Consider the following 11,783-nt stretch of genomic DNA (forward strand, 5'->3'; position numbering starts at 1 on the left):
TCCTGTAGTTACAGCTACTCAGGAGGCTGAGAAAGGAGGATCACTTGAGCCCAGGAGTTCAAGGCTGGCTGCAGTGAGCTATTATTGTGCCACTGCATTCCAGACTGGGTGACAGGCCTTATCTCTTAAAAAAAAAAAAGCCAAAGCCAAAGCTCAGGACTTCAGGACAACCAGACCCACCTCTCATAAAATTAGCCATTACTTTCCACAATCAGCCTTATGCTAAGTTATGTAGATTTAGCTATTCCTTAGAAAGTTGGCGAAGGAACCTGAACTCAGGCTGCTGAAAAGTCAATATCCCTGAATCACAAGGAAGAGATGGTTCCATTCAGCTCACCTCATGACTAGTGAGGGATAGGGCAAATGGTTCCCTACAGCTCTCTGCTCTAAGCTGCAGTTCTCTCAGAGTCACCAGGTCCCACCGCAGGTGTTTGGAGCTAAAAGGTTCTGCTGGGAGAATCCCCAAGCAGCTTTCCTGTCTCCAGCTGCACTTTGGATACCATGCATCTTAGCTGTGTGGCTGTGACTCCTGCTTAGTGATTACGTTCTTGTATAGAATATTGTCACTTTGGGTTGCTGTATTCTCCTGTATTTGTCCTGTATCTCCTAGAGGGCAAAAGCCATAATTGCTATTTCCTTTGTATCTCCCAAAGAGTTAAGTATAACATTTAACATAAAATGAGGACTCAATTACTACTGATGATTGCCCAATTGTAATTAGTAAATTGGGGAAAAGTGGTGGTTTTTAACGGTCAATAAAGGTATCATGTATCTAGTCTTAGGAAACAAAAGGTTTATTGAAATGCACGTAGATAAATTATCATCAGCATAAAACTGTTATGGAGTTTTCAACATGGGGTCTTTTGCTCTTAAAATGAAGTGAAACTTTGTAAGTCCATTGTCCAATAGGAAAAATATTATATCTCTCTGTTCAGATAAAGTCCTTTAAAAAAGTAAATCTCTTTTGAAATGGTCTTTTAAACGTCTCCAGCCTGTGAATATATAACAAAACAAAAACCATATTAATAGATATAATTTTCTCCATTTAAAAAGAAGAATTAAATAGGAATGATTTAGGGGTAATAAACAATGAAAATACCTAGGAATTTGAAACTCTAAAATTTTCTCCTATTAAGTACATACTAAAATATTTGATACAATAAAAATAATTTACCAAAACAAAATAAATGACAAGTGGTCATAAAAACGCAAATAAAGTCAATCATTTTATTATTATACATTTAGGAACAAAGTTGAAATGTCTCCTCAAATAAACAATTTTTAAATAACTCTGATGTCAACAATTTGGAAATACAGTCCTAAATGAGTTTTAATTTCCATTGGAGGCTAAATATCTTTAATAGAAGACTTGAAATCAATAAATATAGTAATAGAAAATAGGAAGAAACTTTCAGAGAATTTCTGAAACTTTGTGGGTCAATAGAAATTAGCAGTTAATTTTCTACGAATCATCCTCAGGGTAAAGTGAGTCATATTCTGTTTCCACAGGGTGCTCTGGTCTGACCTGTTTGGCTCCCCCCAGGTGGTGTTGCTGTCCTTCTCCAATGGTGAGTCTGTTGAATGGGATTATCTTCATAGTGGTTTTCTTCATGGAATACCACCGGGATTTCCAAGTGGCCCAAATAATTCCATTATCATAACCATTAGGAGTAGATGCTTTTGAGTAAGTGCCACCTAAAACAAGTGGTAGATGTACATATCATTATTCTGGAATCCTTTTACCTCTGCAAGTGTCTATTACGAAGTGCATTGCCAGTTACATAACATTTATAGCGTTATCTGCTAACTAAAAATGTCCCCAAAGATTCCTAAAATCTCAATTTATAATTGAAATAAACATATTATTAAACAACATCTGTGTTGTGACTCATGGTCACATCCGCACTTTAAATTTATTCACTACTAGTAGGACTAGAAACCCAAAGTTCCCTAACTGGCCTCTTTTCCTAAGCTTATCCATCCTGGACTCAGCTACTGCGGACCATCTTTCCTCAGGCAGATTAGAAGAGAAGGAGCCACCAAATTCCCGATGAGGTCATCTCAGGTTATTTGAAAGCACAATTTTATTGGTTAATTGAGGAGCTTTAGGAAATGGTTCTGGCATGTTATTTTATGTCTCCATTATAAAGTGCAACCTCCATTGATTTGCCTTCTCCTTGTCCTACAGAAGCAGATCTCATGTAATTTTGTAAAGGGCTTGTCAGAGCACAGCATTGGCATGAACCACAGCTCTGGCATGGCTCCCCGGGTCACACAGATCAAGCATTTTCCCTTAGAGTTTCTTCTCATTACATGGTTTGTGAGTGCAAAGATAAGTTATGTTTCTCCAATTTAAAAATGTTGTGAAAAACAAACTGTTACTTTAAATAAATTTTGCAAAGTTTCCTAGTTGGTGATTGGCTAGGACATCAGGAGATAAGGTTGCTCATCTCGGTAGATGAGGAGACTATGGTTTGCTACAAGCCTGGAATGGTTTGGAAGACTGGTTTCACTCATCTACCCAGCAGATATGTGTGAGGAAGCCCTACTGATGCTGAACAGGTCTGGTCTGGGTTGTTTGGCTTTCCCCGGGTGGTGTTGCCGTCCTTCTCCAACAGAGAGTCTGTTGAATGTGATTATCTTCTTAGTGGTTTTATTCATGGAATACCACTGGGATTTCTAAATAATGCCATTATTGTAATATGGATCCTTTAGCATCGGTAAGGCTTCCCCACACATAACTGCTGGGTAGATGAGTGAAACCAGTGTTCCAAACCATTCCAGGCTTATAGCAAACCATAGCCTCCTCATCCAACCCCCATCCTAAAATAAGTTTCTGCTATCCTCAGACTGGTCTCTTCTCTCAAGCTTTCACAAACCTCTGCCCTTACCAGTATTTGCCTGCTCTTTATTCCGTTCCTCCAAACACCTGCTCACTGTGTGTATCTGACACAAAGCTCATGGGAAGCCAGGTTAATGTGTGAACAAGCATCCATATAGTAATGTTAATCTATCCAGATCATATATGTGGCATGTCTAAAGGAGATAACACAACCCACAGTGCCAGTTATGATGGTGATAGTTTCAGGTATAATGCCAAGCTACTGGATATTTTGCAGCAGGTGTATTTCTGTAGGAGGGCTAATTTTACACATGAACTTGGTATTATCCACTTCCAGTTTCAAAGAACTTAGCTGAAATAAAGAGGCATGATAAAATCCCTACTATCTTTATAAATTATTCTTCATTTCTTTGTACCTATTTATTATTTTTTATGAAAATATATATATTATACATTAATTTGGAATCTAAGAAAGGAAAACATACCTTGGTAATAAACTCCATTGAGGTGGCCAGCATGACACTTGTTCATCCACCAACCAGATCCATCCTGTTCAGCACAGTTGCCTTCAAACTTATCATTGTCATTGTCCCAGGTACTGAACTGCATGCCATTGTGGGATGTGAAAAACTTGTCGCTAGGATCGTCGCCAAAATCATAGCCATCAAAGGCATCTCCAGCATCTCCACCAGCGAAGTAGGCATACGTTAGGCGGTACTTGTCAGCTTCAGATCCCACCTTGAACGTGGCATAGTCTGCAGTACTGAGAAGAAGGAAATATAACCATCACATGCTGACTCTCCTCAGGGATTTCAGAATTTCCCTCTTTTGTAGGACAGTTCCTTGGAATTTTTGACTTTGTTTCTTAAGGCTGAAATGTGCTCATCGAGTAAAGTTTTTTGCAAGTCTGGCAAGACGCAGTGGATATGTGAACCAGTCCACAGCTCATTAATACTACCCGGGATGGGCCAAAAAGCCTTTGAAGCATCTCAGTGAAAACTAATAATTACAATCACTTGAATGCTTTTTTGCTTGTTTCATTCTAAGATCAAATCCAGATGTGTGGATGACTCTAATTTCATATTTCCTACTTTTATTGAAATGTTGTGCATTGCACACACGTTATCATAGATCACATAAATTATCCGACGGTGAGTGACCCTTAATTATTGCACTAAACTTGAAGGAGGTACAGTTCCATTAGCCACTCTCACCACCTGAAGGGTTAGGTGCTGCTAAAGGGATTTTCTTTCTCAAATCAGTGTGGTAGTGGCAAGAAGGAGAGCTTCTGAGGGCATTACACAATCAAAATCTTCCCTGTGTGGTCCAAAGCATGTGAGCTGAGGAGTTAGACAGATTCTTTCCTGGAAAAAATTGTGCAAGTGGGGCATAATTCTATTGAGTGGAGTAAAAAATGTGCCTTAATGAAGGAACAGAAATTTCTGGAAAATATTTAGCCTCTTTTCTAATCTCCGGTAACTGGGAAATGGAAGGTCCTTTCCTAGAAGAAGGTCTACTGACTATAGCTGGATTAAAAACCAACCAAACAATTAAAAAAAAATCCATATGTTTGGAGACAATATATTTCACTATTCCTTAAACATAACAAGAGGGTTGGATGTTTTTCTGCATTTTAATTAGGTAACAATGCTTAAAACCTTCAAATATCTCAAGCAAAAAGAAGCCTCTAGATCACCAAAAGAGCTAGCTGGTTTAATTTTAGGGTAGCTCATGATTTGACAGAATAAATGGCCATTAAGGCACTGGGAAGTCTGAAGAGGCTGTATTTGCTTTTCAATCAGGATAGTTGTTAAGAGGACAGGCTCTAAAGTTAAACTACTTGAGTTCGAATTCTACCTCTACCACTTATCAGCAATGTGACTTTGAGCAAGTTAATCTGTAAAATGGGATTGATAATAATACCTGCTTCATGAAATAGTAATTTAGACTAGATAAAATTATAATTTTATGCTCAGTTTAAAAGTTAAAAGTTCAGTACGCTCAATTTAAAAGTTAAAAATTCAGATTAAAAGTTCAGTAATTAGCTATTATTCTGAACGGTGCCAGGGTAATTAGATTGTACCAAAACACTCAGATTCATCCTGAATAGAATTTACCTTTTTGGACTGCCCAAGAGCCAAACTGACTTCTGGAGAAAATGGTGGCTGGATGTGCTGTTTGCATTTGTCAGGCTGCATTTGCCATTGTCTATTGACAGTTGGAAAGTGCACATTCCAGACAGTCTTTACAATAAAAAGTTAGAAGTCATTTCAAACAGTACCTGGTTCTGCCATTCCAGTCTTCCAGTTCCACTCTTAATGCATATGGGATGGCAGACTGTGTGCTTATCAAATGAATCTTCTCATTTCCCAGCCAAAATTCTGTTGTGCCAGTAGGAGACAGATGTCCAAATCCTTCCTTATATTGAATCCAGTTTTTCTTGAAATCCACACTGCCATCAAGTCTCTAATTACACATTTGCATGGGCAAAAGGAGAAAATAGATTATCAATGCATGTAAAGAGAATGCTACCAACATTTTGTCAAAAATATGGAGCATTGGTTCTATCAACTCACAACTAAGTGATCTTGGCCAAGCTACCTAGGTTTCCTTATCTATCAAATAGGAAAATTGATGCTTACTTTTTAGGGTTGCTGCAAGGATCATTAGAGAGAATATATGAGAAATACTTAAGAGAGTTCCTGGCACATCATAAATTCTAAATTAGTGGTAGTATTGAAAAGATACCTAGACGACTTCAGAACTCTGACTGGATATTACTGATTCTTACACTTATGATGGAACCTATTGCTCAATTGGTGTCTGGCAACTAATGCTTCCACCATTCACTCCCTCTGAGCACCCCCTGTAGGAACAGTTGTAACAGTGGCGGGAGGTAAACAGAGGGTAAAGGAGTCAAGATTCCTAGTGGGTATCAGCAAGTGGCAGATGCAACAAAGGTTCCTTGTCTTGGGGCAGCCCAGCTGTGTCCTCTGGTGTGTGAAAGGGTGGTGGTGGTGGCAGGGTGAGGGTGAGGGTGTTAGGCTTCATTGTCTTGTAATGGGCAACCTCAGGTCTTGACCTACCTGACAAAAGAGTTTCCTTCTTTTTCTCTGTCACTGTGGTACTGATTATGTGCCATCATGAATCTACAAAGTCAGTGCCGGCACAATATAGTCAAGTCACAAACTCTGAAACTATACCACCTAGGTTCAAATGCTGATTCTGTTGCTTATTAGTTATGTGGTCTTGGGCAAGTTATTTAACTTTGTGTGCCTCAGTTTCCTTTTCTGTAAATAGGAGTAACAGAAGTACCTTCCTCTTAGGGCTATTGCAAGGATTAAATGAGCTAGTGTTCACAAGGTGCTTAGAAAAGTATCTGCCATATGGCAGAAACAATGTAGGCACTTATTAAATACACATGGTGAGGAAAAAATTACCTTCTGTAACACAGTCCATCCATTTCCAGACCCATCAATTTCACAGTAGACTAAGAATTGCTGGTTAGCTTTCAGAGGTTTGATAAAGTAAAGCCCGCTCTGTTTAGCTCCCTTATTGGCAATGTCTTGACAATCTGGAGAAGGAGAATTGACTTTTACTGTGGTTTGAAATGTAAGTAAGACTGTGCCAGTCTTGAAAAATAGTCTTTAACATGTAGTAAACTATTCATTTTCCAAGAATAATTTTCTTACTTTTCACATCACCATTCCTTTTAAACTCTTTTTTAGCTATTCAAGAAAGGTCTAGACAACTGAAATTCTTAAACTTAATGGGTAGCCGCTTTCTAAACCATTCCTATACATTCTGGTACATACTCTCTCCTTTACGTTATTTACTTTGATGAACCTAATCCCAATATAACCTTCATCAGTTACCTTTCCCAGTGATATCATGGATTTGCACCGTGTCTTTGCAAGGTTCCTGGCACTGTGCTTCAAGCTGGGCCACCTTCTGTTTCAGGTTAACAATCTTTTGATTATTTGTATTATATATATCCTGCAAAAATCTACAAACAAAAACATAAGATAACAAAAATAAGAAGACAAAAATAAGTATTCCTTTCAGAAGAGTAATTTTGTATTTTCTTTGGAAACTGCTAACTAAATATTTTCTCAAGAATTACTTTCTGATAAATTATTCCATTCTTGGGGAAAATGTAAAATTATATCACTAAATTAAGATGAATTAAAATTATAAACTTTTTGAAAAAAAAATAAACCAAAAATCAATCAAAACAGGAATACAATGTGAACCTGAATCTTTTCACTTAGAATGGGGCATATTGTTTCAACTCCAAACACAAAGAACAAAGTCCTTGTCAATAAACAAATGTCATTGATACTTTGTTTTTTACTTTATGCATAAAGGGCAGCAGATAGCAACTGTGATGAGACTGGTTAATAGGAACACCCCCTTTTGCTTTAGAAGCAGGAAAGGCTCAGTTCAGTAATTCACATGTGCTGAAGTAGTATACCTTTCGCATTTGGATCTATTGAGGTTATACTTACAAGCTTCAATCTAAAATATAACTTACACAGGGAAAGGATCTGGAACGTTATTGTATGTAAAATAAAACAACAGATACTTCCCCTTTCTTCTTTAGTGCTTCTGGTTACATAGCTTTGAAAATGGACTGGGGGAAGTAAAAATCCTACTTTTGTAGTTACTTACAGGGTGGCTTGTAAATATTCAAAAATGATAAAAAAAACTGTCTACAGTGCATAAATTGTTCTTTTTTGAAGTAAAAAAGGGTAGACAAATTATTTGTCCACGTTTTCCCTGTACTTTGTCTTAGGCAATTTCTGTACAATAACCTCCTTCAACTTCAATGATGGACAATAACAATGCAAGTAATAATAATAACAATAATAACAAGGGCCCTCTGATAGCAAAAAGAGGTGGAATCTTTCCTGGGCCATTCTCCCTAGCTACTATTTATCCCAATTTCTCAAGCTGCTTTGAGAAAAATTTAGAAAAAAAAAAATTGGGGAAAAATATTAAAACTGTATCTGAAACCTTGTGTTCAGAAAGTTTATGAGTCCCTGAGAAGCTGTTAACACAGACATTCACTTCCAAACAAAGGGAAGAGATCGTGCAGGTTCATTCTGCAATGATCAACATGAGCTTTGCAATGTTTGCTACACTTAGTCTCTTAAGACATGTTTCTTCCTGCTCCACCTTCAATATAATTGGCTTTAGGAGCCCAAATCCTTACTATGCTTCTGCTTGCTGATTTTTTTTAACCATCAATTTGTCAACATTTTTATAAAAAGGATTTGTTTTCAACACCCAAATTCCTATGAGGTTGATTTTATGTTGTAAGATAAATGGGGGATGGGGAAAAATTTTTCGATAAATATGGTCAAACTAGCATTTGAAGACATCTAGAACTTCTTTCTCCAATGTGATTATTAATTAGCAATTGTAACCCAGTATAATTTATATTGCACTAAAAACTTCTATCTCCACTATGTTCAACATAATCAGGCATAATGCCACTGGGATATTATAAATGGGGAAAACACATTAAAAATTACTTTCACTCAAGTATGGAATATTAAATAAAAATTAAATCAGTCTTGCAGAGTAAATTGAAACAAAAATCCTTACCGAATACTTGCGTCATGTGTTAAAATCAATGCTTCATATTTCATAATTTCTTCTAACATTTTCCTGGACTTCAGAGTAGCAGTGTCTATCGTGTCTGTAATATAGGATCAGAGACATAAAAATCCTTAAGCAAATAGAACAACTAAAACAACAGCAAAAGAACTTCGCAGATTATTATTCTTATTTTTTGGTGAATAGTCTTTATTTTCTCACTTGGTTTTGATGATTCATCAGGATTATAACTGAGTTGGATTGCTTTTATCAGCTCTTTGACTTGTGATGTTTTGTTTTCAACTTGATGTAAGATGTCTTCCAAAGACTGTAGATCCTTGTCTACTTCGGTTTGATAAGTAGACAGGAAATCTGCAATGCCACAGGTAGTTGGACAATAACTACCCTGAAAATACAACAGTGATTAAAAATGTTGACAGATGCCACACTTAAAATCTATTCAGAAAAATAGGTAAAATCTAGACTATGTTTTTAAAAAGTTGCAAGTGCCAGATGATATTTATGAAGGAATTATTTCTATTCCTCTGCCCCTCTCCAGTTTACACACAAAGGGAGAAACATAAAAACTACTTACGAATCTTTCATCTAAGATGCAGCAGTTGTCTCTGGTAGCAACATACTAAAAGAGAAAAAAATACAGAAATTTCACTAGTTTATTATCTGCTTTATTTTCCAGCTCTCCATTTAAAACAATGTTTTGTGAAGAGCACACTTACTGCCACACATGTTGAAGACAGAAATAAAAGAGCATAGAAGTAGAGAATTAAATTCCGGGGGTGCAAGGACCAACTCATGATGTCTGGGTGCTCGGAGCTCCGAGCCTTGTAGCGTCAGCACTGTCACCTCTCAGGCTCCAATTGTCCCTTTATGTAAGCTCCTGGGACAGCCAGGACTGCAAGTGGCTGGAGCTGATCACGGGACCTCCTTACCAGAAGGGTGGGGAGGTCTTTCCCGTTCCTTTTTCCTCATCCTGGCCCCCAATCTACACTGTCAGGTTCCCAGATTTTGCACAGAGCTTGAAGCTCCTCCTTTTTGGCCCAGCTCAAGTTTTTTTTTCTGATCCAAAATTACCTGCAAAGGCTAGTGAAGCATTATCCATTGCTGTGAGGAGGAGGGCAGTCCTGGAGGCTGTGTGGTGCAACTTCTTCCAGTACATGGCTGAGAGCAAACAGATCTGACCTCGAACTGGGCAAACCCAGTCTATCCTTAAGATGGGGCCTGCTGCCATCACCCAAATTACTGAAAGAACTTTCTCAGTCTAGGGATCAGTTAACATTATTATTTTTAACCCGTGGCTGTGACAGGAGGAGACTGACTTCCCCATGTCCCAGTACACTATTCCCAGGAACGAATGACCCAGGAAATACACTCCTGTCCCTCTGTGTTGACCATGTTCATAGGCTCTCAGTTTTTAGGGAGCTTTCAAGCTCAATCTTCTCTTTGTCTGAAGATGGGAGTTTTTAGGGAGCTTTTGAGCTCAATCTTCCCTTTGTCTGAAGATGGGCATGGCACCCCATCTGCCACAGAGAGAAAAGAGCCAGGAGCCCACTTCATTGTTCCTGTGGTTCCATCAAGTTATCTCAGAGGAGAGAAAAATCCACCTCCCTTGTATCTGAGGAGAGTAGAGGCATAGTTGAAGGAAGAGGGTCAAAATGAGATGCTGGAGAGGGGCTATCATCTCTGTTGGACCCTTACAGTGTCCTTGTGTTTGGGAAAACATATCTGTCATCACTGCCTATTGAGACTTATCATTGTGCATTGCACTATTATTAATGTCTCTATTTTTGGTTATCCTTCATTTCTTCCTCTGGAACCAAGCTTATTATAAGTTTTGATGAAATACATTAGTGGGAGAAATTCCTCCAGTTTGAAAGAAATACTAATACTTTAATGTTTAATTTTGTCTTTACAAAGGAATATTTATGTGACTCAAAAACAAAGATAAATGTTCACATTCAGTAAATAATCAATAATTATAACAAAATGAACACATCAAAACCAGATTTGTTGCTTTTTCTCTCCTCCTTAATATATCCCTCTCTGACTTAGCAGTTATTGTCAATCATATCACCATACCACCAGCCAATTAAGTCTCACAATCTTTCTCATCCATCTTTTTTACTCAACTGATCAGTTAGTTATCAATCATGTCAGTTGAATTAAACATTAAAGTGTTAGTATTCTTTCAAACAGCTCTACCTCAGATAGTATTTGTAGCAACCTTATATTACATGTATACATGCTATATCCACTGCATTAGATTGTAAATTGATTTCTATGGCTACGGTGTCTAACGCATATAGCTATACTTAACATAGTTGTAGTTAAAACTCAGTAACTATGTAATGACTTGAATCAGTTGCCTCTGTGAAGAAGTATGGGATGCAGAGGTGGAGGACAGGGTTGGAAAAAAGGTTTCATTTTTCTCTGTAAACATTCTATATTTAGAATTTTGAATGTATATAAATATTATCTACTAAAATATATATATAATCAAAACATGTAATTATTGATCATTCACAAAGATTTACATAGTACACTGATAATAACATCTTGCTAACTTTTTAATATGATTTGAATATGAAAGGTAAGTCAGGCATTGCCTTTGCCTTTAAGAAGTGTATAGCTCAATTGGGGAATGTACAAATAAATAGTTGTTAAGAGCTCTGGAGTCCATCTCCCTAGGTTTGAATCCCATCTTTACAATTTACTGACCGTGTGATTCAGTACAAATTACTCAATCTCCTTGAGTTCTATTATCCGTGTTAGTAAAAGAGAGATAATACTTATGATATGGTATTTACTTAATAGGGCTATTACTAAGATTTAGTGGGATAATGTGTTGAGCACATTGCCCAATTTTTGGTAAGTGTTAGTAAATGTTTGTAAGGTTTATGAATTACCGAATGTATTTGGTATACAATCTATATAAATAGGAAACTCATTTATTAGAGCCATTATTGGTAGATTTGGTTCATAGGGAAAAAGCTTTGTTGTTCCAGCTACAGAAAGTTATTTTTAATAAAAGATCTGTTGCAACTAACTGCAGTCTCATTCTGTAAGACTCTCCAGAGAAGAAAGCACCTGGTCATTTAGTTTAGGAAATTCCATTCAAATTGATTTTATCAATCAAAGATCAAATGATAATATAAATGGATTGCATGCCTTATGAGAAGGTATACTTCCTATCAGTAAGAATGTTCAAACAAAGTGTCTTTAGACAGAGCATGTCTTTGTGGTTCTTTTTGCTGAAGACCATAAAATATTAGTTTGTCGGTTTTAGGGTAACAGTTCATGCAGCCACAGGTTGGGTTCTGAG

The 11,783-nt window shown here is 37.2% G+C and overlaps 1 protein-coding gene across 1 annotated transcript; it reads right to left on the reverse strand.

Annotated features, from left to right (window-relative positions):
- Nucleotides 1-776: 776 nt before the first annotated feature.
- On the reverse strand, nt 777-9,503 carry FGG (fibrinogen gamma chain). The gene is made up of 10 exons (XM_008000056.3): nt 9,181-9,503; nt 9,039-9,083; nt 8,666-8,849; nt 8,453-8,546; nt 6,718-6,848; nt 6,283-6,416; nt 5,124-5,308; nt 3,328-3,605; nt 1,526-1,695; nt 777-992 (listed from the first exon to the last, which is right to left on the reverse strand). Exons 1-10 carry the CDS (start codon nt 9,256-9,258, stop codon nt 978-980), a joined length of 1,314 nt encoding a protein of 437 aa, XP_007998247.1. The 5' UTR covers nt 9,259-9,503; the 3' UTR covers nt 777-977.
- Between the last annotated feature and the right edge of the window lie 2,280 nt (nt 9,504-11,783).

This window comes from Chlorocebus sabaeus, chromosome 7 (genome assembly GCF_047675955.1).
Source record: "Chlorocebus sabaeus isolate Y175 chromosome 7, mChlSab1.0.hap1, whole genome shotgun sequence".
NCBI lineage: Eukaryota > Metazoa > Chordata > Mammalia > Primates > Cercopithecidae > Chlorocebus > Chlorocebus sabaeus.